Genomic DNA, 26,814 nt, shown 5'->3' with positions numbered 1-26,814 from the left:
CACTATATAAATGTTTCCTTACCAAGTTCCACTCACCAAAAGCGCTACACTCCCCGGCAACGGCGCCAGAAAAGAGTCTTGATGACCCACAAGTGTAGGGTATCTATTGTAGTCCTTTCAATAAGTAAGAGTGTCGAACCCAACGAGGAGCAGAAGGAAATGATAAGCGGTTTTCAGTAAGGTTTTCTCTGCAAGCACTGAAATTCTAGGTGATAGATAGTTTTGTGATAAGATAAATAGTAACGAGAAAAAAGTAAATAAAGTAAATAAAGTGCAGCAAGGTGGCCCAATCCTTTATGTAGCAAATGATAAGTCTGGACAATTCTAATAATGAGAAAGAAGCTCCCGAGGACACATTGGGAATTATCGTCAAGCTAGTTTCATCACGTTCGTAAGATTCGCGGTTCGGTACTTTGATAATTTGATATGTGGGTGGACCGACCCTTGGGTACTTCCCTAACTTGGACAAGCATCCCACTTATGATTAACCCCTATTGCAAGCATCCGCAACTACAAAAAGGAGTATTAAGGTAAACCTAACCACAGCATTAAACATATGGGTCCATATCAACCCCTAATGAAGCAACGCATAAACTAGGGTTTAAGCTTCGGTCACTCTAGCAACCCATCATCTACTTATTACTTACCTATGCCTTCCTCTAGGCCCAAATAATGGTGAAGTGTCATGTAGTCGACGTTCACATAACACCACTAGAAGGAAAGACAACATACATCTCATCAAAATATCGAACGAATACCAAATTCACATGACTACTAATAGCAAGACTTCACCCATGTCCTCAGGAACAAACGTAACTACTCACAAAGCATATTCATGTTCATAATCAGAGGAGTAATAATATGCATGAAGGATCTGAACATATGATCTTCCACCAAGTAAACCAATTAGTATCAACTACAAGGAGTAATCAACACTACTAGCAACCCACAGGTACCAATTTGTGGTTTTGATACAAGATTGGATACAAGAGATGAACTAGGGTTTGGAGAGGAGATGGTGTTGGTGAAGATGTTGATGGAGATTGACCCCCTCCCGATGAGAGGATCGTTGGTGATGACGTTGGTGATGATTTCCCCCTCCTGGAGGGAAGTGTCCCCGGCAGAACAGCTTCGCCAGAGCCCTAGATTGATTCCGCCAAGGTTCCGCCTCGTGGCGGCGGAGTTTCGTCCCGTAAGCTTGCCCATGATTTTTCCAGAGAAAGTGTGATGATATAGCAGAAGATGGACGCCGGAGGCCCACCAGGGGGCCTAGGAAATAGGGGGGCGCGCCCTACAGGGGGTGGCGCGCCCCCTATCTCCTGGACAGGGTGTGGGCCCCCTGGCCTATTTCTTTCGCTCATAAATTCTTAATAAATCCAAAAAGTTGTTTCATGGAGTTTCAGGACTTTTGGAGTTGTGCAGAATAGGTTTCCAACGTTTGCTCCTTTTCCAGCCAGAATTCCAGCTGTCGGCATTCCCCTCTTCATGGTAAACCTTGTAAAATAAGAGAGAATAGCCATAAGTAATGAGATATAATGTGTAATAACAACCCATAATACAATAAATATTGATATAAAAGCATGATGCAAAATGGATGTATCACATAACACTAACACCGGCTCCAAGATCACATAAAGCAGTTTTAACATAGTTTCTTTTAATGGAGCATGGTATAGTTGGCACTCCGGGCTCTCCTAGTTTCTTGGGTATTCCACCCTTAAATGTATAATTGGCAAGCATGGTGGAAATTTCAGCCTCCGGTATCTTTCTTTTATTTGTAACAATATCTTTCATATACTTAGCATAAGGATTCATTTTAAGCATATGAGTCAAACGCATACGCAAAAAGATGGGTCTAATCATTTCAGCAAAGAGCTCAAAATCCTCATCATCCTTTTTCTTGGATGGCTTAGGAGGAAAAGGAATGGGTTTCTGAACCCATGATTCTCTTTCCTTACTGTACTTCCTATTAACAAAGTCCCTCTTATCATAACGTTGATTCTTTGATTGTGGGTTATCAAGATCAACAGCGGGTTCAATCTCTACATCATTATTATTACTAGGTTGAGCATCAACGTGAACATCATCATTAACATTATCGCTAGGTTCATGTTCATTACCAGATTGTGTTTCAGCATCAGAAATAGAAATGTCATTGGGATTCTCGGGTGTGTCTATAATAGGTTCAGTAGAAGCATGCAAAGTCCTATCATTTTTCTTTTTCTTCTTCTTAGAAGGACTAGGTGCATCAACATTAGTTCTCTGAGAATCTTGCTCAACTCTCTTAGGATGGCCCTCAGGATACAAAGGTTCCTGAGTCATTCTACCACCTCTAGTCATAACTCTAACAACATTATCATTATTTTTATTATTTAACTCTTTGAGCAAATCATCCCGTGCTTTAAGTACTTGTTCTACTTGAGTGGTAACCATAGATGCATGTTTACTAATAAGCTTAAGGTCACCTTTAACTCTAGACATATAATCACTCAAGTGTTCAATCATATAAGCATTACGTTTCAATTGTCTACCAACATAAGCATTGAAGTTTTCTTGTTTAACAATAAAATTATCAAACTCATCCAAGCATTGGCTAGCAGACTTATAACGAGGGATATCACCTTCATCAAATCTATAGAGAGAATTTACCTTTACTACCTATGTCGGGTTATCAAGACCATGTATTTGTTTAATAGGTGGTAAATTCTTAACATCTTCAGCTTTAATACCTTTTTCTTTCATAGATTTCTTTGCCTCTTGCATATCTTCAGGACTGAGAAATAGAATACCCCTTTTCTTAGGAGTTGGCTCAGGGAGTGTCCAATCATTATCATTACTCAAAATATTATTCAATAGCAATTAAGCTTTCTAAACAGTTCTTTCCCCGAAAACACAACCATCACAACTATCCAGGTGGTCTCTAGAAGCATCGGTTAGTCCATTATAAAAGATATCAAGTATTTTATTTTTCTTGAGAGGATGATTAGGCAAAGCATTAAGTAATTGGAGAAGCCTCCCCCAAGCTTGTGGGAGACTCTCTTCTTCAATTTGCACAAAATTATATATTTCCCTTAAGGGAGCTTGTTTCTTATGAGCGGGAAAATATTTAGCACAGAAGTAATAAATCATATCCTGGGGACTACACACACAACCAGGAGCGAGAGAATTAAACCATATTTTAGCATCACCCTTTAAGGAGAAAGGAAACAATTTAAGGATATAGTAATAATGACTTTTTTCCTCATGAGTAAATAGGGTGGCTATATCATTCAATTTAGTGAGATGTGCCACAACAGTTTCAGATTCATAGCCATAGAAAGGATCAGATTCAACCAAAGTAATTAACTCAGGATCAACAGAGAAATCATAATCCTTATCAGAAATACAGATAGGTGAAGTAGCAAAAGTAGGGTCATATTTCATTCTAGCATTCAAAGGCTTTTCTTCCAGCTTAGCTAACAATTTCTTAAGATCATATCTATCATTGCAAGCAAAAAGGTCTCTAGCAGTTTCTTCATCCATAACGTAACCATCAGGTACGACAAGCAATTCATATCTAGGGGGGAAATCTTCATCATCACTTTCATCAATATTATCAGTTTTGATAATTTCATTCTCTCTAACCCTAGCAAGTTGTTCATCAAGAAGTCCACCTAATGGCATAGTATTATCAAGCATAGAAGTAGTATCATCATAAGCATCATGCATAGCAGAAGTGGCATCATCAATAACATGCGACATATCAGAATCAATAGCAGGTGCAGGTGTCGCAAGTTTACTCAAAACAGAAGGGGAATCAAGTGCAAAACTAGATGGCAGTTCCTTACCTCCCCTCGTGGTTGAGGGAAAAATCTTGGTTATTTCATCTTTCAGGTTCCTCATAGTGATCAACAGATATAAACACCAAGTGACTCAAATAATAGAGCTATGTTCCCCAGCAACGGTGCCAGAAAATAGTCTTGATAACCCATCAGTATAGGGGATCGCAAAGTTTTCAAGGGTAGAGTATTCAACCCAAATTTATTGATTTGACACAAGGGGAGCCAAAGAATATTCTCAAGTATTAGCAGCTGAGTTGTTAATTCAACCACACCTAAAAGACTTAATATCTGCAGCAAAGTATTTAGTAGCGAAGTGGTATGGAAGTAATGGTAACGGTGGCAAAAGTAATAGTAGCAGTTTTATAGTAATTGTAACAGTGGCAACAGAAAAGTAACTAAGCAAAGATCAATATGTGAATAACTCGTAGGCAATGGATCAATGATGGATAATTATGTCGAATGCGATTCCTCATGCAACAATTATAACATAGGGTGACAGAGAACTAGCTCCAGTTCATCAATGTAATGTAGGCATGTATTCTGAATATAGTCATACGTGCTTATGGAAAAGAACTTGCATGACATCTTTTTTCCTACCCTCCCGTGGCAGCGGGGTCCTATTGGAAACTAAGGGATATTCAGACCTCCTTTTTATAGAGTACAGGACCAAAGCATCAGCACTTAGTGAATACATGAACTCCTCAAACTATGGTCATCACCGGGAGTGGTCCTGATTATTGTCACTTCGGGGTTGCCGGATCATAACACATAGTAGGTGAATATTGACTTGCAAGATAGGATCAAGAACTCACATATATTCATGAAAACATAATAGGTTCAGATCTGAAATCATGGCACTCGGGCCCTAGTGACAAGCATTAAGCATGGCAAAGTCATAGCAACATCAATCTTAGAACATAATAGATACTAGGGATCAAACCAAACAAAACTAACTCGATTACATGGTAAATCTCATCCAACCCATCACCGTCCAACAAGCCTACGATGGGATTACTCACGCACGGCGGTGAGCATCATGAAATTGGTGATGGAGGATGGTTGATGATGACGATGGCGATGAATTCCCCTCTCCGGAGCCCCAAACGGACTCTAGATCAGCCCTCCCGAGCAAGATTAGGGCTTGGCGGCGGCTCCGCATCGTAAAATGCGATGAATCCTTCTCTCTATTTTTTCTCCCCGAAAGTGAATATATGGAGTTGGGGTTGAGGTCGGTGGAGTCCCAGGGGGGCCATGAGGCAGGGGGCGCGCCCCAGGGGGGTGCCTTGCACACTTCTGGACAGGGTGTGGGCCCCCTGATGCTGATTCTTTCGCCAATATTTTTTATTAATTCCAAAATGTGTCTCCTTGGATTTTCAACTCATTCTGAGAACTTTTATTTCTACACAAAAATAACACCATGGCAGTTCTGCTAAAAACAGCGTCAGTCCGGGTTAGTTCCATTCAAATCATGCAAGTTAGAGTCCAAAACAAGGGCAAAAGTGTTTGGAAAAGTAGATATGTTGGAGACGTATCAAATATGTAGGAGACAATATGAGCATCCAGGTTCCGCTATTGGTTATTGACCGTAGATGTGTCTCGGTCATGTCTACATAGTTCTCGAACCCGTAGGGTCCGCACGCTTAACGTTCGATGACAATTTGTATTATGAGTCATGTGTTTTGATGATCGAAGTTTGTTCGGAGTACCGGATGAGATCACAGACGTGACGAGGAGTCTCTAAATGGTCGAGACATAAAGATTGATATATTGGAAGGCTATATTCAGACATCGGAATGGTTCCACAGAAGTTCGGGTATTTTCCAGAGTATCGGGAGGTTACCGGAACCCCCCGGGGAGTTGATGGGCCTTAGTGGGCCTTACTGGGAAGGAGAGGCAGCGGCCAGGAGGTGGCATGCCCCCCCCAAGCCCAGTCCGAATTGGACAACGGGTTGGGGGCGCGGCCCCCCTTCTTGTAGGATCGAAAGTATGTCTAGAGGGGGGGTGATTAGACTACTTGACCAAAAAAAAACTTGCCTTTTCCCAATTTTAGTTCTTGGCAGATTTTAGCAACTTAGCACAAGCCAAGCAATCAACCTACACATGCAATTCTAAGAGTATAGCAGCGGAATGTAAAACAATTGCATATGAAGGTAAAGGGGAGGAGTTTGAGGAGGCAAACACAATTGGAGACACGGATGTTTTTGTCGTGGTTCCGATAGGTGGTGCTATCGTACACCCATGTTGATGGACTTCAACCCACGAGTCCATTTAGGGATCCACCCACGAAGGGTCCATGAAGAAGCAACCTTGTCTATCCCACCATGGTCGTCGCCCATGAAGGACTTGCCTCACTAGGGTAGATCTTCATGAAGTAGGCGATCTCCTTGCCCTTACAAACTCCTTGGTTCAACTCCACAATCTTGTCGGAGGCTCCCAAGTGGCACCTAGCCAATCTAGGAGACACCACTCTCCAAGAAGTAACAAATGGTGTGTTGATGATGAACTCCTTGCTCTTGTGCTTCAAATGATAGTCTCCCCAACACTCAACTCTCTCACAGGATTTGGATTTGGTGGAAAGAAGATTTGAGTGGAAAGCAACTTGGGGAAGGCTAGAGATCAAGATTCATATGGTAGGAATGGAATATCTTGACCTCAACACAAGTGTAGGTGGTTCTCTCTCAGAAAATGTATGTTGGAAGTGTAGGCATGTTCTGATGGCTCTCTCCACGAATGAAGAATGGGTAGAGGGGTATATATAGCCAATCTAACCGTTACACACAACTTACCAATCTCGGTGGGACCGAATCGTGAAACTCGGTCGGACCGATTTAGCAAATAATGTGACCGTTAGGATATTCGGTGGGACCGACATGTCAACTCGATAGGACCGATATGGTTAGGGTTAGGGCATAACGTAATCTCGGTGAGACCAATTACACAAACTCGGTGGGACCGATTTTGGTAATAAGCTAACTAGAGAGTTGGTTAGGCAAACTCGGTGGGACCGATTCACTCATCTCGGTTAGACCAAAACGTTACGAAAGGGAAACAGAGAGTTTGCATTGCAATCTCGGTGGGACCGATCGCTCATCTCGGTTGGACCAAAATGTTACAAAGGGAAACAGAGAGATTACAATCCCATCTCGGTGAGACCGAGATCCCTATCGGTGAGACCGAAAAGACTAGGGTTTGTGGCAGTGGCTATGACATCTGAACTCGGTGGCGCCGGATAGAAAGAATCGGTGGGGCCGAGTTTGACTTTTGGTTCGGGTCATATGTGGATATGAGAAAGTAGTTGAGGGCTTTGGAGCATATCACTAAGCATTTTGAGCAAGAACCTCATTAAGCAACACCTCATCCCTCCTTGATAGTATTGGCTTTTCCTATGGACTCAATGTGATCTTGGATCACTAAAATAGAAAATGTAGAGTCTTGTGCTTTGAGCTTGAGCCAATCCTTTTGTCCTTAGCATTTTGAGGGATCCACTTTTCTCATCCATGCCATGCTAATCATTGAGCTTTCCTGAAATATTTATCTTGAAATAGCATTAGCTCAATGAGCTATATGTTGTTAGGAATTACTAAAACCACCCAGGGATAGTTGCACTTTCACTTCTCCCTTCCTTTCCCCTTCTCCTTGAGGTGGAATCCTACTAGGACTTGGATTCCTAGTAGGACTCCCCTCTCCCGGCGCGTCTAGCAAGTGTCATCCGGCCTCCCCCTCCCTCCTTTATATATGGGGGCAGGGGGCACCCTAGAACACAAAAAGTTTTGCCTTAGCCGTGTGCGGTGCCCCCCTCCACAGTTACACACCTCGATCATATCGTCGTAGTGCTTAGGCGAAGCCCTGTGCCGGTAACATCATCAGCACCATCACCATGCCGTCATGCTGATGGAACTCACCCTCGTCCTCAACAGGATCAAGAGCACGAGGGACGTCATCGAGCTGAACGTGTGCTGAACGCGGAGGTGCTGTACATTCGGTACTTGGATCGGTTGGATCGCAAAGACGTTCGACTACATCAACCGCGTTACTAAATGCTTCCGCTTTCGGTCTACGAGGGTATGTGGACATACTCTCCCCTCTAGTTGCTATGCATCTCCTAGATAGATCTTGCATGATCGTAGGAAATTTTGAAATACTATGTTCCCAACAGCTTCTCACTCGTGCAACGAGCGGCGGCCGAAGCCATTGGACGCCTCCCCATCACCGGGGAACCTCTCGCCCATCGTCGCGGCTGGACACGGGGAGAGAGGGGAGGAACATCGGCGGTGTCGGCACATGAGGAGAGAGCTCGACGGCTGTGGGCGGGGTGCGGCCACAGGCGAGGGGGAGGCGCTGCTTATATAGCGGCCGGGGGGTGTGGGCGTTGTGTGTACGTGTGACGGGAGGTGGTGCATCACTGCGCCCGCGCCGCCCATGAGGAGTCAATGGAAGGCTGACCGGCGGCAACTGTCGGTGTCAAAACCGGCGGATCTCGGGTAGGGGGTCCCGAACTGTGCGTCTAAGGCTAATGGTAATAGGAGGAGGGGGACACAATGTTTACCCAGGTTCGGGCCCCCTCGATGGAGGTAATACCCTACTTCCTGCTTGATTGATCTTGTTGATATGAGTATTACAAGAGTTGATCTACCATGAGATCGTTGAGGCTAAACCCTAGAAGCTAGCCTATGGTTACAATTGTTGTTGTCCTACGGACCGGTTTATATGGACACCGGAGGGGGCTAGGGTTACACGGAGTTGGTTACAGAGAAAGGAATCTTCATATCTGAATCACCAAGCTTGCCTTCCACGCAAAGGAGAGTCCCATCCGGACACGGGACGAAGTCTTCTATCTTGTATCTTCATAGCCCAATAGTCCGGCATACGCATATAGTCCGGCTGTCCAAGGACCCCTTAATCCAGGACTCCCTCAGCAGCCTTGGCATTGATTCCCCGCGGGAAACCGAGGTGATAAGGACGACAAGCCGCGTGGGTCGCTGACTCGACGGGCCTGCCATTCTTTCGCGCCAAAATCGATTGCCCCGGCGCCCCCCGGCGCCCCCAGCACGCCGGGTTCAGCCTGGGTACGCTAGCGCCAGTTTCGGCCCAGACTGGGGAAAAACAGGCTTCTGGGGGCGCGACTAGGCCGATTTTTGGGCGCTGGCACTAAAAATTGCGTGAGGGCCTGTTGGGGGCGCGGCTGGAGATGCTCTAACATCCATAGCTAATGACAAGCTAAAAGACTAACTAATTACAGAAGGAAATATGCCCTAGAGGCAATAATAAAGTTGTTATTTATATTTCCTTATATCATGATAAATGTTTATTATTAATGCTAGAATTGTATTAACCGGAAACTTAGTACATGTGTGAATACATAGGCAATACATAGTGTCCCTAGTATGCCTCTACTTGACTAGCTCGTTAATCAAAGATGGTTATGTTTCCTAACCACCGACGTGTGTTGTCATTTGATAAACGGGATCACATCATTAGAGAATAATGTGATGGACAAGACCCATCCGTTAGCTTAGCATTATGACCGTTACAGATTTATTGCTATTGATTTCTTCATGACTTATACATGTTCCTCTGACTATGAGATTATGCAACTCCCGAATACCGGAGGAACACCTTGTGTGCTATCAAACGTCACAACATAACTGGGTGATTATAAAGATGCTCTATAGGTGTCTCCGAAGGTGTTTGTTGGGTTGGCATAGATCAAGATTAGGATTCTTTTCACTCCGTGTATCAGAGAGGTATCTCTATGCCCTCTCGGTAATGCTCATCACTATAAGCCTTGCAATCCATGTGACTAATGAGTTAGTTGCGGGATGAAGCATTACGAAACGAGTAAAGAGACTTGCCGGTAACGAGATTGAACTAGGTACGATGATACCGACGATCGAATGTCGGGCAAGTAACATATTGATGACAAAGGGAACAACGTATATTGTTGTGCGGTTTGACCGATAAAGATCTTTGTAGAATATGTAGGAGCCAATATGAGCATCTAGGTTCCGCTGTTGGTTATTGATCGGAGATGTGTCTCGATCATGTCTACATAGTTCTTGAACCCGTAGGGTCCGCACGCCGACAAGGAGTCCCAGATAAGATCACGGACATGACAAGGAGTCTCGAAATGGTTGAGACATAAAGATTGATATATTGGACGAAGGATTTGGACACCGGAATGGTTTCGGGACGTTTCGGATATTTATCGGGGAACCGAGGGGTTACCGGAACCCCCCGGGGAAGTTATGGGCCTTAATGGGCCATAAGGGAGTAGGAGAGGGGAGTCCGCAGGGTGGCGCCCCCCCCCAAGGAGTCTGAATTGGACAAGGGGGAGGGCACGGGGGCCCCTCTTTCCCTCTCCCTCTCCCTCTCCTTCCCTCTTTTCCCTTCTTGGAATAGGAAAGGGAGACCAACTAGGATTGGGAATCCTAGTTGGACTCCCCCTTGGCGCGCCCCCTCTAGGCCGTCGGCCTCCTCCCTCTCCCCCTTTATATACAGGGGCGGGGGGCACCCTAATGGAACACAAGATTTCTCTTAGTCATGTGCGGTGCCCCCTTCCATAGTTTATTCCTCCGGTCATAGCATCATAGTGCTTAGGTGAAGCCCTGCGCGGATCACATCATCAACACCATCACCACGCCGTCATGCTGACGAAACTCTCCCTCGACCCTCTACTGGATCAAGAGTGCGAGGGACGTCATCGAGCAGAACGTGTGCTGAACACGGAGGTGCCGTACGTTTGGTACTTGGATCGGTTGGATCGTGAAGACGTTCGACTACATCAACTGCGTTGTTCCTCTTTCGGTCTACGAGGGTACGTGGACACACTCTCCCCCTCTCATTGCTATGCATCTCCTAGATAGATCTTGCGTGATCGTAGGATTTTTTTTGAAATTGCATGCTATGTTCCCCAACAATTACCACCCTGCATGCACAAAAAAATCAATGTATTGCAAAGCTCATACCTTGATCTTCAACTTCATAGTTCACTTAGCTAGGCAAATCCTACTCCCGAAGCTCTAAATCACTCCAAAAAGTGATGAAATAATGCCTAACACAACAGAGAACACATAGTTATGAACTAAACAAAAAGAGTAAACATATCATGCATGCAAACGAAACCAACAAAAATGGATAGATCTTACCTTCGTCTATCTTTTCTTCAACTTCGGCATATTGAAAATCCAACTCTAAATTGCCCTAAATCACGAGTCAAAGTGCCTAGTGAGTTTTTCTTTCTCTCTGTTCTTACACACTCAGAGAGTAGAAGAGGAGGCCAGAGACAGTGTGCTTGCGCACGAAGCAGAAGCATACTATATAAAAGGAATAGGATCCCTGTAGTGTCGGCACAACAGGTTCCCGCAGCCTCGGATTCCTGCAGCGAGTGAGTGATTCATGCAGTGTCGTCGCATCCGCTGAGGCAAAAGAAGCAAAAGCGGGAGTGATTCCCGGGCAGCAGCAGGGCATCAGCGTCGTCATGGCAGCGGATTCCTGCCCGTGAAAATCATCCTTGTCCGCGGGTGGGAATCAACGCCATCCGCAACAGGGACGCTGTCGCACGTGTAGCAGCAACAGCGAGGCCGCCTACTGCGGTGGCAGCGAGGCCCACCAGCTGGGCCCATGTGCAGTAGGACCTGTCGGCCTGTGAGCGGCAGAACCAGCGATGGCCGCCTCGTGCGGTGGCGGCAGGGCCCGCCTGCCCTGGCCGTTTCGTCCCAGCTCGAGCCACTCTAAAAAACCCGTTTTACCCGGGCGGCCGCCTCCTGGCGTGGCGGCAGGTGCCACTGTCACCTCTCGCGCCTGCCGCCACGGCCGAGGGGGTCCTTTTATCAATTATATCCACAGGTAGTCCTTTTTGGCAATAGCGTTGGGCAGCAGGTCCTTTTGGACAAAAAAATCGTGTCGCGGAGGAGCAGATGAGCACCGGCACATCCCGTTTTTCCGCAATCAAGGAACCACCCCTCCCCACGCCGCCACGACAATAGGACATCCTCTCGTCCTGTGGTCGTGGATTTTTTGTCCAAAAGGACCATCTGCCGAGTCGAATTGACAAAAAAGACTACCTCTGAATTTTTTTGACAAAAGAGACCAGCTAGCCCGTGGCAGCAGGCGCGCGAGCAGACACATGGCACCTTCCGCCACAGAACGTGCCGCCACAACACCAGGCGGCAACCCCGAAATTACTGGAAGTCCGGCGAGGCCAGCTGCTGCAACGGAAGAGCCTGGGGTTGATGGGCCCTGCCGCCACACAATGTGGCGGCAGGTCTACACTAGCAGCAACCATCTCTCTCGTTCTATTATTTGTTCTTCCTGTGTTGTTAGCTAGCGTGAAATAGGCACGTTTAACTGAGATTTGAATCAATTTAAAGTTGAAGAAAAAATAGACCAAGGTAAGATGTATCCACTTTTGTATTTTCGCTCACATGCACGGTGGTTTCGTATTCTCTGTTGTATTAGGCATTTGATAATATTTTGGGGAGTGTTTTGGAGCATTTGGAAAGTATGAAACAATCGTGCATGTAAGCGAAAAACATAAAATTGAATAGATCTCATCTGAATCTATCTTTTCTTCAACTGCAACATCTTCAAAATCAGCCTTCAAATTGGTTTAAATTCCAGTCAAACTTGCATATTTTCACACTTGCTAACACCAAGTAAAACAGAGAGCAGAGAGACACAGTCGAGCTGCTGCTGGAGACGTGCCACCACGGTGTGTGTCGGCAGGGCCCACCAGCCCATCGAATTCCGTTGCAGTAGTTGGTCTCGCCTAGTCTTCGGTAATTCCAGGGCTGCCGCTTGCTGTAGTGGCGGCAGGACCTGCCGCCTCCCCCGTGGCGGCAGGTGCCACTTGTCGGCCGGCGCGTCTGCCACCACGGTCTAGCTGGGTTTTTTTTTGTCAATTTTTTAAAGGTGGTCTTTTTCATCAATTTGAACAAAAAATCGTGGTCATGGTGACCATGAGACAGAAAGCACCACACTCTGCACTCGGGATGCACTCGTGGCCACGGCGGCAAAATATGCAAACCGTGACACCCTCCAGTCCAGCCTCCAGTGTTCCTATAAGGTGGGTCGTGCTTTCCGAAGAAACAAACAAAAAAAAATGAACGTGGCGCGCCGACTTGGAGCTGGAAAGAGGTGGCCCGTCCCAGTTCCGTGATGAGGACACGAAAATTCGGCCAAGAGCAAAAGAACAGAGCGAAAAGCAGCGAGAGCGAGGGGTTCCGAGTCAGCGCCCACCGGGTGGGAGTCCCGTCCACGAATGCCATGGGTATGTATGGGTGCCACCGGAATGCTCAGTCCCGTCACCTCACCGTCGGCGAATTATGTTGAGCAGCAAGCAAAGGCAGCGCCATCCTATCTCTCTTCATGAGCGTCTTCCTTTTTCTCTGAAAAACCTTTGCGCGCCAAGCCAACTTTACGGCATCTCCATCTACCACGTCTTACTCAATTTGGCACGGTAGGATCTTTTCTGCTGTCAACCACTTAACCGGCCTGCCCTTTGCTCCCTCCACATCCTGGACTGGAGTAGTGCACTACTTCGCACTTGGTTCTCCCTGTTTGCTTTTCTTTATGAACTGCAACTGTCCAAGGAGAAAACAAAAGGTCTGCTTTTGTGTCGTAAAAAATGAAAAATTGTATGCAAACTTCCGGCTTATTCTTTCTGAGAATCAAAGCACATACGTAGACGCTCACAACACGCGCGCACACACACATACCTATAAACACATGCACGTAATCCTATCCCATTGAGCATCTCCAGCCAGATAATTGTTCACCACGGAAATTTGTACTTCATCCTACAATGTAGTCTTTGTCCCAGACCAAGTTGGACTAAGAGCATTACACACTAATTAATTGGATCACCATATGGCCTAGGTTCAGATTGGTTTAATTACCTGCATTCCCTAGAAGCTAAGAAGGGCTTAAAAGTCAAGATCCTCATGAGCGCCGAAAACCCTCTCACTGCACTCAAAACCACAATGCTGAGTAGGGCAACACATTTGCCTCCTGGTTTCCTTTCCATCGCTTACTTTTCTGACTAAATTCAGATAACTTTCTTCCTTTCTTATTCCTTCCTTCAGGAATGCTTAGTACTTTGCCATCATAGGACATGACTTCAGGGTGACTGATTTAATAATAATTCACACTCCATCGAAGCTAAAAAGGCCTTAAAGTCAATATCCCCATGATCACTGAAAATCCTGCCCCTGCACTCAAAACCGATGCTGAGTAGGACACACATTTCCCTCCCCTTTCCTCTCCATTGCTCCCTTTTCTGGCCAATTCGAGATAACTTTCTTCCTTTCTCCTCCCCTCCTTCATTAAAAGGAAGCCAAGAACAACATGGCTCTCTCTCCCTCTCTCCCTTATGCATCTCTGCACTGGTTCACACATCGAAAGCCTCAGCACGGCGCTGAAGTGCCGAGCATGGCCGCCCGTTCTCCTGCCGCCACAGGGTTCGAAAACGAGTGCAGAGAGATCCATGGCGCCTGCGACGAGCCGCGCCGCCTGAGCCGCCTCCTGGCTCGCCGGAGCACATCGGAGAGGCAGCAGATCAAGGCGACGTACCGCGCAATGTTCGGCGAGGACCTCGCCGGCAGGCTCCATAAAACCCTCACGGCCAATCAGAACAACGAGGTAATAAGATAAACAAAGGGCATAACAGGTAGGCAGAGCGTCTCAACCAACGTACTCTGCTTTCAGTCTCAGCATGGCCTCCCTCTCCAGCTCTGCAATCTGCTCTACCTGTGGATGCTTGACCTGGCGGAGCGAGACGCGATCATGGCGAGGGACGCCATCGAGAGCGGCGCGGCGGCCGATTACCGCGCCCTTGTCGAGGTCTTCACGCGGCGGAAGCAGGACCAGCTCTTTTTCACCAAGCAGGCGTACCTGGCCAGGTTCAAGAAGAACCTGGAGCAGGACATGGTCACCGACCCCTCGCACCCTTATCAGAGAGTATGTCTGTCCACCTCCTGCTTCTCGTTCTGGTTTCAGTCATTTGTCTTCCACCTCTACTTAGCAAAGGTAGCTCACTCCTTCCTATCGTGGTCTGAGCAGCTATTGATAGCTCTGGCAACCTCCCACAAGTCGCACCACGATGAACCCAGCCAGCACATCGCGAAATGCGACGCCAGGCGATTGTACGACGCCAAGAACGGCGGCGGCACGGGATCGGTCGACGAGGCCGCCGTCCTCGAGATGTTCAGCAAGAGGAGCATCCCACAGCTCAGGCTGGCGCTCTGCAGTTACAAGCACATATATGGGCATGACTTCACCAAAGTAAGCAAACTCAATGGCCTGCCTGGTTGGCCTGATGATCTCCACTTGACAGAACACTGATGAATCTCTTGGCCAATCAATCATGAATGTGTATGCATGCAGGCACTGAAGAAGAATTTGGCTCGTGATTTTGAAGAGTCTCTGAGAGTTGTTGTCAAGTGCATCTACACTCCTTCCAAGTATTACTGCAAGGTGAATAACAGAAAAGCAAGCAGTCCTGTACTTGAATTTGTACTAGTACATCGCTGGTCCCTAACTCATTCTTCTGTTCTTGGCCTTGTCAGTTACTGCAGAGAAGCATGCAACGCCCAGAAGCCGATAAAAGGTTGGTTACGAGGGCTATCTTGGGCAGCGGCGACGTCGGCATAAACGAGATCAAGTTGGCGTTCAAGAGTAACTTCGGAAAGAACCTTGCAGATTTCATCCATGAAAGCTTACCACAGAGTGATTACAGAGAGTTTCTTTGGTTATGGCAAGGGGGCCAGTGCCCAGTAGCATCATAAAATTGGTACTTGCATTTTGTTTTGTAATAGTGGTAAGTTGAACATGAAGAGTGGCAGCAGTACCATCTTATCTGAACTTGGGATTAGGCGAGAACATGTTATCATTCATCTGTTACATAATTGCTTAACATCCATTGTGGCAAAATTATTATATTTCAGCTAGTACTAAACAGAACATAGAATGTATGTATGCTGCAGAGGAGTATATAATCTCAGATGAGCTTCTTCTTTCGGAAGTACCGTTTTAGATGCACCAGCTGCATAATTGAAACACAAATGCAAACACCGAGCGACATCATGCTCAACCATAAGACCCTAGCATTCGTCAGCTCACTGACATCTCTCATGTCGGATTCTCTGCATTAAGAACAATATTATTAAACAGAATAGTTACGCCTTTTGGTATCAACAAAATTGATGAAACACGATCGGAGAAGTGCATTGACTTACTTGGTCCTCAGCACGAGCAGATTTTCATAGATTGTTTGGACAGATTCATCAAGCTTAAACAACTCTAGTGCAACTCCCTATTCAGGAAAGTCACTGTCATCCAAACGAGGAAAACAATGAAATTGAAAAATGATGGGTATGCCATCATAATTTCATGTACTTCACCTCAATCTTTTCCTTTTTAGCAATAGCATCCCAATCTTTTGCCGCGATACCAATTTTCCAGTCAAGATTTAGTTTCACCACCAAACCCTTGTTATCACCGTCAACTGTAAAGCAAGCTAAGTAATTTCCTGCTTCTGATGTGGTAAATGCAAACTGGTCCACCGTAACCTTATCTTTCTTGTGTATGGTGTCCCCAAAAGGGGATGTAATCTGCAAGAATATTGTACATCAAAACGGATACAAGAGAGTCAAGAAAGCAGAAAATGGAGTCTGTCCCAAGAAATTACAAGAGAAAATGAATATCATGTGAAGAACTATCGAACTAAAGTTGCAGCTAATAGAACAGTAGAAGGTGGATTATAATTCCAATGCCTGCCAATTCCCAAGTCCTTATTAGTTCTTCCTATTCCTAGTCATGACTCAGACTGAATTAAATAGTGCAGATTGTCTCTATTTATGATATTCTGTTTCCTTCAGTAAAGCACCAAAACATCAAAACCATGTGATTGTAAGGCATGACATGAAACATGCTTGAGAACTGAGCGCTAGCTTAGTGGCTGGAATTCAAGGTGCTGAACCCACCCACCCGTGTCGGAGTCCGCTATGCGGACTCCGATGGAGTGCTACCCGCGTTAATTTGCGGAGAGGTCTCACTTCTACCCAACAGTGGACAGTTAAAGGAGGGATCTTTCCCCCTTTTAGCCAACGTCTTTTTGATATGGAACATGAAAGAAAAGGAAAATTTTGAACTATCAACTCTTTTCATCGATACAAGATGAAACTATAATCAAACAGAAATATCTTGAAACAGCACATATAATTCAAAGTCTGTGTAAAAACTCCAGATTAACAGAAAAATTGATAAGGCACTAGGAAAAAAATAATCATCGTTGTGCTTCATTATGTATTTTCTTTAGTGAATTCAATGTTGAAGGATGATAATGAGCCCTGGTTGAAAGCAAAACACACCTTTCACCTTTGGTAAACTATCGATCATATAGAATGTTTCGAAATTTCCTAATATATTTTCACTAGCAAAACATTTTCTAGCTTGTTCTTTTTAGGTGTGCACGCACTACGTGAAATAATCACATGTAGTATCTTTGAAAATGAATAAAAGTACCGATGTTTTTCAGTACGACCAACCAGCTCTTGAGCCCCAGGTCAATGTAGAGATATCCCAATGAATCAGTGACTTTCCAGATGGTAATAGCAACCAATGACTTGCTACAATTTTCTTAGGACTTTACCGACCGTTTCTACTCTCGATGACTTAACTAATACTCCATTAACAGATCAATCCAGTCTCTGTAGATTCATTGTCGTTCCCCTTTTCCGATCAAATATATACTCCGAAATTGGCAGCAGTCCTGCCATGTTTCCAGTAACTACTGAAGCTGGTGTTATATTCCCTGTTTTTCCTTTCAAATTGCTAATGAACCTGGTGGACTTTTGTAATAACTACTGAACCTGGTGGTCTCATTTTTAATGGAAACGGGAGGGCTTTGTCCCTTCTGATGATGTGAAAAAAAAAGTTTATAAATAAATCCGATGGATGATTCGTTCTTCCGCGGCAAACCCTCATCATTTATTTCACGGTGTTGGACGTTAAATCCTTCCATTTTTATAACCTAGTACCACATTGCATTTATGGACCGATCGTTCGGGCGGAGTATGTAAACAAATGGGCATAAATGAATTACCTTGACGGAGACGGTGGGATGGACCTGCTGGTGCTCGTAGAGGACAGAGTAGTCGCCGATGACGACGACGTTGGACCGGATCTCCTCCGCCACGCACTTGGTCCCCGACGGCGCGATCTCCAGCCACACCGCCCCGGCGACCGCCGCCATCCACCACAGCACCACCGCCGCCGCCGCCCACGCGCCACCTCGCGCCATTGTCGCCTCTTCCTGCTGGTCACGCTTCCCTCCCAACCTCCTTCCTCTCCCAGATTTTTTTTTCAGGGAACACCACCGAGAGTGGCTCCATCCCTTGTTGGCCCATCAGGCCCATTAACATGCGAGGCCCCATGGGCCCTACTAACCAATCCTGAAGATCACATTACGCGCGGAGGAACAGAGTCCGAGTCAAAGCCCAACAACCTATCCAACCCCTCTCGGCGCAAAAAGAGAAGAGAAGGGAAGAAGAAATCGGCAGAAAAGAAAAGGCGAGAAGGAAGGAAGCAACGAAGCGAGGGGATTCCGCGGAGTTGGTGGAGGCGAGGGTTTGGTGCGGCCATGGAGAACCTGGCGATGCTGTGGGGGATCATCGGGCCGGGCGTCGCCGGCGCGCTCTTCGGCGCCGGCTGGTGGTTCTGGGTCGACGCCGTCGTCTGCAGCGCCGTCCAGGTCTCCTTCATCCACTACCTGCCCGGTAACCAGATCCCCCTTCCGCTTCCCCAGGCTTTGGTGATTCGTGTCGCGGCTCCGAGGTCGGGAATTGATGGGTTTCTGTGGGGGATTTGCAGGGATCTTCGCGTCGCTGGCCGCGCTCATGTTCAATTGCGTCGACAAGGATGCCATCGGGAACGACTACTACTCGTCCTATGGGGATGATTCCGAGTGGAGGTCAGATTACTGCTCGATTTGGCACCAGTTTATCGAATTGATCGCTGAATTCAAGTCACTGCATAGTATTAACCAAATAATAGGTTGCTGAAATTCGTAGTGGATGATTGAATTGACCCCTGAATATATACACGTTAAACTGCACGACTGAAAAGTTAGTTATGTTTGCAATTATAATTTCACACACTGAACTTGTGATGAGTTAATTTTCGATGAAACGAAACTGATTAGGTACCTTGATTATTCTTGTGTCAGAAGAGAAAAGCCATGATATCTTGGACCTAGGTTAGGTTCTTAAGTCATCTCTGGCCTGACCATATGTTAAGGGCTGACTAATCTGGTTATATGAGTCTAAATAAATGGTTTAGAGAAGTCATATTAAGGCTTCTTTGGGTGGTCATGGATGTGCTTGGACAACTAAGTATGTAAGTCAACAGTGTGACCTCTCTTTTTGGTAGTTCTGACAGCTAAAACAGTTAATATATCTCATGAGGGTAACATTGGTTTCTCTATTGGTAATGGTCCTCATTATTTCCCTACTAGCACTGCTCCTCAATTTTCATCGTATGTTACTCTGTTTCTATCATATTCCTGTTTTCCTTGATATTTAATTTAACATGTGTCAAACACCTACATATTTCGTTACCTTTCTGTTACTGTGGCTTGCCATTCAAGACAAGCTTTTTCCATGAGAGTCCATGTGCCAATGTGATACCCTTGCAGTTGGGTTCAAAGTGAAATTCTTATTGGTTGAAATAACTAGTTATAACTTATGCTTATTTAGATTTATTTCTGAATTATAGTTGTAGGAGTATATATTAATTTCCGCTGTTCAACTTTCTGCTGTGTGACTGCCTGAGCAAGATAAAAAAACGAAGTGCAGTTTCACCTATTTTCTTCTAAATACCATGCGTGCATAAAATTGTTGTTGGTAGATGTGGAAAGTTAGGACTTCAAGTGTCTACTTCACCCTTTGGCTGTTCTATAGTCCTGCCAGATTTGGCTTATTAAATCTGCATGCCAATTGTTGTCAGATTTGGCTTATTAAATCTGCATGCCAATTGTTGTCAAGCCCTTTTTTCTGAAATTTTAGACCTGTGTATCACATTTTGATTTTATTGTGGTTAGTTTCTATGTAGTTATGTTTGTAAATATTCATAGGGAAAGATCAGAATAATTTATTCCAAACCTATGGTTGCAACCTGACGAAAATCAGAGTTAGAGTGCTTGATTAAGTTATTTTTATGGCTCTAGGTTTTCGATATATTGAAACTAATCTCTTTAAAAAGGGCAACCTGGTGCATGTAGCTCCCGCTTGCGCAGGGTCCAGGGAAGGGTCCGACCACTTTGGGTCTATAGTACGCAGCCTTTCCCTACATTTCTGTAAGAGGCTGTTTCCAGGACTTGAACCCATGACCTCATGGTCACAAGGCAGCAGCTTTACCACTGCGCCAAGGCTCCCCTTCTGAAACTAATCTCTTTGTATAACATTTTATATGTTGGAGACAAAGGAGTGCGTTTAATTTTCCTCAATTGATGTGCTGCGCATTCTGCAAATATTTTAAGCTAAATTAGGCCATAACAAAGCCAATGCAAGGATTAGCTAAAACTGCTTCAAGAAATTGGAAAGAAGGCACATGGTTTTTTAAGCAGAAAAACAGTAGGAGCCTCTCCTACTGTGGTATGATATACGACATGGGGTTGAGCCCCTAGAGGAACATTACACTGTCAACATAAGTGGAAATATAATCAGTAAGTGGGATCCTAGGCCTTAGCAGATGAAGCCACACGGATATTTACGACATGGGGTTGAGCCCCTAGAGGAACAAAGCAACTAGGAACATTACACTGTCAACATAAGTGGAAATATAATCACTAAGTGGGATGACGCCACACGGATATCTTGCAACAAGATGAATCTTTAAATGTAGGCAAAGTCTAGGCAAACCTGGAATGTTGAAGATTTACTTGTTTAGGTTCCAAGTGCAGGGTTAAGGGTTTTCATTTTATGGATCATCTATTCATTTATGTTGTGCAAAATCTCAAACTCGTTGCATAGATGCTATCTCAAACTGATGAAATGCTTTTGATTGAAAGAACGTCGTAGTTGCTAGCATTGTACTATGTGATTGCATCGTCACATTCATTCTCCCTCTTTGTGACTTCCATAAGAGTATAGTAGACCAATGATGCTTGACCACTACCTTTTCCACCAAGTGATTGCTTAGTGTACGATCTGGGCTGTTTCCCTCTCGACTATGGATCTTACCACCCAATCAGTATATCTTTACTGGTGATGAAGGCCTGTAGTTGGGCTTCCCCTGGGGTTGTTTAAGCGTAATGGGATTTACTCTGCAAGAAGGATTCTCACCTGAGATACTACATTGTATTATTCTGACATGGGCTTGTTAATACGCAGGGTGAAGCTTTGGCTTTTCGTCGCCTACGTCGTCTCTTTCGTCTGCCTGGCTGGATCGGTGGGTTTGTTGGTGCAAGACGCCCTGATAGACAAGGGCCCTTCTGTGTGGACTGGTGTTGCCGGCGTTCTGCAATGTGTTTTCGTGTTGATAAGGTATATCCGCATGCTTCATCAACTTCGTCTCTCGCTCCCTAATTCGCTCACTTGGCCAGTACTTTGTCCTGACGTCGCATCTTCTTTGCAGCGGGTTGACATACTGGACGTGCCACACCGAGGATTAAGGGTCAAAAATCTCGCGAAGACAGACGTCTAGTCTATACCCGTGTGTGGTCCTGTGTAAAAAAATATGTTCATTCCAGGGCGGGATTACTTGGTGTCCGTGTGTGCATAGCTGACCGCTTCCTGAAATGGACCCCTAGCATCAGTACTACGTACCTACGTGCGTGTTTATCCTAATTTGTTGTGAGCTTGTGGTGCTTGGTGGCTCGAGAGGCTAGCATTGAGATTTGATCACGAGCTGCCTGCAGCAAGTCGTTATTACTGTCGAACCTCCATATGAAAATTCAGTTGACTCCATTCATTAAAGCTGCTGATGGGCGGCTGCTCGCAGATTCTTGTTTCTTGGTGATCGCAAGACAGTAGACCAGCATAATGTCACACTGGGTTCTTTTTCGGGCAATGCATCGCTCCTTAAATCCAGATGCCGTTGCAGGCTGATTCTTTTGGTGCCCGTAAACAAAATTTGTCAGTCGATCTAGATCGTGTGACGTCGGTGTGACTGTGAGGTGGTGTTAAATTTGCATTTCGGACTCGTTGGACAGCAGTACGTAGTAGATTTTGCAGTTAGCCTGGCACCTTGTTTAGATTAGATTAGGTTAGATTGCGTGGGGCCTGGCTGCCGCCCACCCTGCCGGAGGAGACCACGGCTCAGTGGTGCGCGTGCAGCTAGCTCTTCGGGATCGCGCGGCAGGCTGACCCTTGGCCCTAAAATATGCCGAGGATAGCGGAGGAGAAGACGAGGACCCACGTGTCGCCTTCATCGACCGATAGATCATCGTCGCGTTTCCCCGCTCGTCCCGGTGATGTCACCAGCGCCGTTCCGTCCGTGGCGTCTCGTGTGCTTTGTTTGCGCTGCAGCCCTGATCGGATCCAGCTTGGTCGCTTTCCCCAAAGCTCATGATTCTGGGACCGGGACATCGCGTTGCTTTGGTAGTGCCAACCGCATTTGTTTCTTCCTAACCAACTTCCATCTAGAGGAAAGAGGAAGCGAAACTACTCGGAGAGCAACTAGTACTAGTACAAGTGTAAGTACCGTCACGGGAAATCCGTCGTATGTATAGAGTGGATTTTTCGGCCAGGTGATCCAAAATGGGAAACGTTCCTGTTTGGTGCGCCGGCCGAACTTTCGGCCGGCTCATGCGCCACGTTGGATCCTACTCCGTATGAGCCAGCCATGTCCACTCCCCGCACGTCATTTATTGGCCCTGCAAACCACATCCATCTTCCTCCTCCCTTATCCCTTTCCCTCAGTTTCCCCCCAAATCAACCATGACCTGCTTTGCTCCGATGACGTCCGCCTCCATTTGCCCCGTGCATTTTCGGCGAGCGGCTGCATCCACCTCGCCCTGCGCTGCTCCGGCGACCTCCTCGCCTCCACCTGCCCCCGTGCTGCTCTAACAAGGGGCTGCATCTACCTACCTTCACATTTCTTCAGCCTTTTGACCTGCCCCCACGCTGCTCTGGCGAGAGCCTCGTCCTCGACCCGTCGCCATGCCGCTCCGGCGAGCGTCGTCGTGCTCCACCCGTGCGGGAACGACGACTACGTTGTGCACGAGCGGACGAGATGCTGGAATCGGTGTCGGCGGGAGCTTCAATTGGTGGTATTTTTTGCTACATCTGGCTTCTTGTTTTGCTAGAATCAGCGGCATTTTTTCCTGGGATCCACCTTGTTTGAGTGCCTTTTGCTGCAACCAGTTGAAAACTTTGCTACCATCATTTTGTTTTTTGCTACTACCGTGCAGTCCGTCTTTTTGATACTTTTTTCCTTAATTAGATCCATCTTTTTGCTGGAACCACTCTAACTTTTTGTTACCATGGTCTTTGAAATTTGCTTCTGCCGTCTTAGTTTTTGCTACCACCCTGTTTTTGACTTTTTGTTGGATCCATCTTATTTTTGCTGGAACCACTTTAAGTTTTGCTACCATGGTCTTTGTATTTTGCTACCACCATCTTTTGTTTTTGCTACTACCCCATTTTTGATATTTTTGTTGGATCATTTTTTTTGCTGGAATCACTTGCTACAACCAACGTCCTAGGAAGCTTCAATCGAAGGTAATGGAATTTGGGACCGGCCATGACGCAAAAAGCTTCAACCATGGCATGGTGGCTCCCGGCGACACTGGGAGCTGCAGCCGACGGCATGGCGGTGCTACGACGGCGACGACTAAGATGGACGGCGACCGGCGGCGAGGACGGCGACCGACGGCGATGTGGACGGTGACCGGCGACCGGCGATCAACGACCGAGGGCGAGGACGGCGACCGGCGGCGAGCCGGTGATGCTTCAAGGTCAGCCCCTGGAGAGTCCATGGCGGGGTGGCCAGGACGAATAGCTCTTTTGGATTGGACATGATTTTCTATTGAGAAAAAAAAACGATTCAAAGGCTGAATTTGACGGTGTGCAAAAGACAAACTAACGTTCCAGATACGACCGGCCCAACAGTTGGGCTGGCGCACCGGCGCAGATCACTGCCCATCCAAAATCGTCCCCCTTTTTTCCCCGCTAGTGATGATGAGCAGAGCAGTCTGTCTACCAAGGGCGTCGACAAAATAACGGAGATCGTGCATGCTGACTGGACAGGCAAACGCGCCCCGCTTTGCCGTCGCCGGCGGCTGGGGCGCGCTGCCGGAGTACTACAGATAGGGATAGATAGCGTGACGGGCGCCCCACGGCCTGACGACGTGCGTGCCTGGTGCGGGTGAACTCGTAACGCGCCGCAGTGCGCCCGCGACGTGACGCCCGGGCTACTCCGATCCGATCCTCGGCGCACTCCTCTCCTCCGACGTGAGGCCCTAAAATATGCCGAGAACAGAGGAGACGGCGAGGACTCCGCTGGCAGCCCCTGATCGGACCAGACCACCAGCCTCATCGCTCTCCCCAAAGCGCAGGGCATAATAACCGATTAACCGGACCAGGTGATCCAAAATCGTGTCCTTTTTTTCCCCTGTTGGTGATGATGAGCAGTCTGTCTGTCTACCAAGGGCGTCGATAAAACGACGGCGATCCAGCAGATAGAGATAGACAGCGTGACGGGCGCCCCACGGCCGACGTGCGCGCCTGGTGCGCCCTCGCGTACACGTAATCGCGCGGGCGAACTCGTAACGCGCCGCAGAACCCCCGCCCCTGCGCCCGCGACGTGACGCCCGGGCTACTCCGATCACTGCTTGGTGCCCTCCTCTCCTCCGACGTGAGGCCCTAAAATATGCCGAGAACAGAGGAGACGGCGAGGACTCCGCTGTCAGCCCCTGATCGGACCAGACCACCAGCCTCATCGCTTTCCCCAAAGCGCAGGGCATAATAACCGATTAATCCGGACCGGGACCGATACGCGTCGACGTCGCGCTCTTGGAAGTGCCGACCATTCGTTTGTGCTTAACGACTTCCATGCCCAAGGAACGGAAGAGTGCCGAAAACGACCTCGAAAGATTGTCATCAGTGCTCCCAGATTATCCTCTCATTTTTCCCGGCGGAACGTCCGCTAATGATGAGCACTGAGCAGTCTGCCGGCAGCACGTCAGCCATAGGCGGTGAGAAAAGGTAATGTAACGAGGAAACGCCGTCGCCGTCGCCGGCGGCTGGCCGTGGTGGTGGGTGCGCGCGGAGACGCACCGGGTGCCGCGTTGACTCGGGAGACGAGCGAGGCGCGCACCGGGCGCCACACGGCCTCGCGTCGTCGCGTGCCCCCCACCCCACCCACATACTCGAACGTGATACGGACCCCCCGGCAAGTCCGCCGGGCGGCAGCGACGTGTGGCGCCCGGGATCCGATCCTCGGTGCCAACGCGGCCTGCCGCCGGAGCGATGGATCGTGGATGTACAGATCACATATACCCACACGACACGACCGGTCGACCGCGCCGGCGATTTGTGCGTTTAGTTTTCCGCCCATCGTTGCTACGCTGGCTGGCTGGCTGGCACGGGGCGATTGCAAAATACTACTACTGAAGCTGGCGATTTTGACTCGTTTTTATGGATTGTACGATTGGATCCTTCTAAATTTCTATGGATTGTACGAACGGATCCTTCTAAATTTCTATGTATTGTACGAATGGATCCTTCTAAATTTCTATATATTGTACGAATGGATCCTTCTAAATTTCTATGTATTGTACGAATGGATCCTTCTAAATTCTATGGATTGTCTTTCTACACTACTACTCCCTCTGTCCCATAACGTAAGACGTTTTTTGACTTTAGTGTAGTGTCAAAAAAACGTCTTACATTGTGGGACGAATGGAGTATAACTCGATTGGAGTTCTACTAATAAGAGATCTAACTTATTGAAAAGAAAATCAGTTGTCTGTGACAATAATTACACACTCGGTCTCTACGGCAAACCCCTGTTTTTTTGAAGTACAACCAAACAATGTAAATAACGGATTCCTATGTTTCGACGCACTTGTTAGACATGGCAATGCCGTCTCGATGGTGCTATATTTTATTTCAACATGTACCTGATTTTAAAGGTCATCACATTTATTTCGGCAAAGGACTCATCAGTGGCATCTTGAACAATTATTAATGCACCACATGCGTCTAATATTCAAACGATTCGAATGATTTCAAGATGGTTCACCATGGGGGTACATGTCTCTAATATGGTGGCACCGATTCTCGGTCACTGAAGACCAGAGTTGATCGATAACATTTATAGTAGTATCCAGTCCTTCTCAGCTCAGCTCGAGCTCATATGAGCTTCGTTGAACAGTAAAATCCAAAAAGAAAATGCTTTTTTTGGGGCAAACTTTGGCCAATGTTTTCAATGCTTACAAAGTTTTATTCTGAAATGACATTCGTGGAAGTAATGGAAAAATATATACCATCACTCATGATGAAACTTTACAAGCATCGAAAACTTTTGTCAAAGTTTGCAACAAAAATATTCAGATTTGTTTTTTTTTCATAAATTCTGGAGCTCGAGCTCAATTAATCCGCGTCCCTTCCAGAGGTCATTTTTTGCCTATCAGCCAAAAAGATGGTAAGTTCTAAATTTTGTCTCGGCAGGACATGGATTTCTGTAATTACTATGAAATTCATAAAAGAAAAAAATTGGGTCTATGTATGTTCAACGGTTTTTTTCTCAAGAACAAGGAAAAGTATTTTGTTTATGTGAAAATGAATTGACTCGAGCCGGTGCAGGGCCGCAGGTGTTCGTGACGGCGATTATCACCCTAACAATTGCAAGACGAACGTGACAATCGCCTCGCGTTGTCACTGTCCCTGAGAAAAGAAAAAACAGCCGCACTCTGACCCCCGTTCACAGCCCAGCCTTGTGAACGCAGCATTTTTCTTTTCTTTTCTCAACTCCGGCCATTAAAAGATTAAAC

At 46.6% G+C, this 26,814-nt stretch overlaps 3 protein-coding genes across 4 annotated transcripts; 2 read left to right on the top strand and 1 right to left on the bottom strand.

The window, feature by feature from the left end:
* The first annotated feature begins 14,132 nt into the window (after window positions 1–14,132).
* On the top strand, window positions 14,133–15,680 carry LOC119309941 (annexin A13-like). Of its 2 annotated transcripts, none has more exons than XM_037585833.1 (5): window positions 14,133–14,459; window positions 14,526–14,777; window positions 14,880–15,101; window positions 15,204–15,293; window positions 15,386–15,680. In XM_037585833.1, exons 1-5 carry the CDS (start codon window positions 14,166–14,168, stop codon window positions 15,602–15,604), a joined length of 1,077 nt encoding a protein of 358 aa, XP_037441730.1. In that variant the 5' UTR covers window positions 14,133–14,165; the 3' UTR covers window positions 15,605–15,680. The 2 variants fall into 2 exon arrangements, with proteins under 2 accessions (XP_037441730.1, XP_037441731.1); XM_037585834.1 differs by having other exon boundaries at window positions 14,134–14,459; window positions 14,550–14,777.
* A 12-nt stretch (window positions 15,681–15,692) lies between these two features.
* Window positions 15,693–18,300, bottom strand: LOC119309942 (transmembrane emp24 domain-containing protein p24delta3-like). Its single transcript, XM_037585836.1, has 4 exons — window positions 17,923–18,300; window positions 16,220–16,429; window positions 16,055–16,131; window positions 15,693–15,961 (listed from the first exon to the last, which is right to left on the bottom strand). The coding sequence occupies exons 1-4, from the start codon at window positions 18,118–18,120 to the stop codon at window positions 15,817–15,819; spliced, it is 630 nt and encodes a 209-aa protein (XP_037441733.1). The 5' UTR covers window positions 18,121–18,300; the 3' UTR covers window positions 15,693–15,816.
* A 39-nt stretch (window positions 18,301–18,339) lies between these two features.
* LOC119309943 (transmembrane protein 50 homolog) lies at window positions 18,340–21,817 on the top strand. Its single transcript, XM_037585837.1, has 4 exons — window positions 18,340–18,595; window positions 18,690–18,789; window positions 21,209–21,361; window positions 21,453–21,817. The coding sequence occupies exons 1-4, from the start codon at window positions 18,460–18,462 to the stop codon at window positions 21,487–21,489; spliced, it is 426 nt and encodes a 141-aa protein (XP_037441734.1). The 5' UTR covers window positions 18,340–18,459; the 3' UTR covers window positions 21,490–21,817.
* Window positions 21,818–26,814: the final 4,997 nt, after the last annotated feature.

Source organism: Triticum dicoccoides, chromosome 5B (assembly GCF_002162155.2).
Source record: "Triticum dicoccoides isolate Atlit2015 ecotype Zavitan chromosome 5B, WEW_v2.0, whole genome shotgun sequence".
In the NCBI taxonomy this organism is placed as follows: domain Eukaryota; kingdom Viridiplantae; phylum Streptophyta; class Magnoliopsida; order Poales; family Poaceae; genus Triticum; species Triticum dicoccoides.
This window is presented reverse-complemented; position numbering and strand designations above follow the sequence as displayed.

Bases quoted from the DNA above. Each gene is read 5' to 3' on its own strand.
- LOC119309943 (XM_037585837.1), top strand. From the start codon at position 18,460: ATGGAGAACCTGGCGATGCTGTGGGGGATCATCGGGCCGGGCGTCGCC. The intron at 18,790-21,208 runs GTCAGATTACTG...GTTAATACGCAG, and splicing joins GGGGATGATTCCGAGTGGAG to GGTGAAGCTTTGGCTTTTCG. The intron at 21,362-21,452 runs GTATATCCGCAT...TCTTCTTTGCAG, and splicing joins TGTGTTTTCGTGTTGATAAG to CGGGTTGACATACTGGACGT.
- LOC119309942 (XM_037585836.1), bottom strand. From the start codon at position 18,120: ATGGCGCGAGGTGGCGCGTGGGCGGCGGCGGCGGTGGTGCTGTGGTGG. The intron at 16,430-17,922 runs GTAATTCATTTA...ATATTCTTGCAG, and splicing joins ATCCCACCGTCTCCGTCAAG to ATTACATCCCCTTTTGGGGA. The intron at 15,962-16,054 runs GTAAGTCAATGC...TTCTTAATGCAG, and splicing joins CTGCTCGTGCTGAGGACCAA to AGAATCCGACATGAGAGATG.
- LOC119309941 (XM_037585833.1), top strand. From the start codon at position 14,166: ATGGCTCTCTCTCCCTCTCTCCCTTATGCATCTCTGCACTGGTTCACA. The intron at 15,102-15,203 runs GTAAGCAAACTC...GTATGCATGCAG, and splicing joins ATGGGCATGACTTCACCAAA to GCACTGAAGAAGAATTTGGC. The intron at 15,294-15,385 runs GTGAATAACAGA...TGGCCTTGTCAG, and splicing joins CTTCCAAGTATTACTGCAAG to TTACTGCAGAGAAGCATGCA.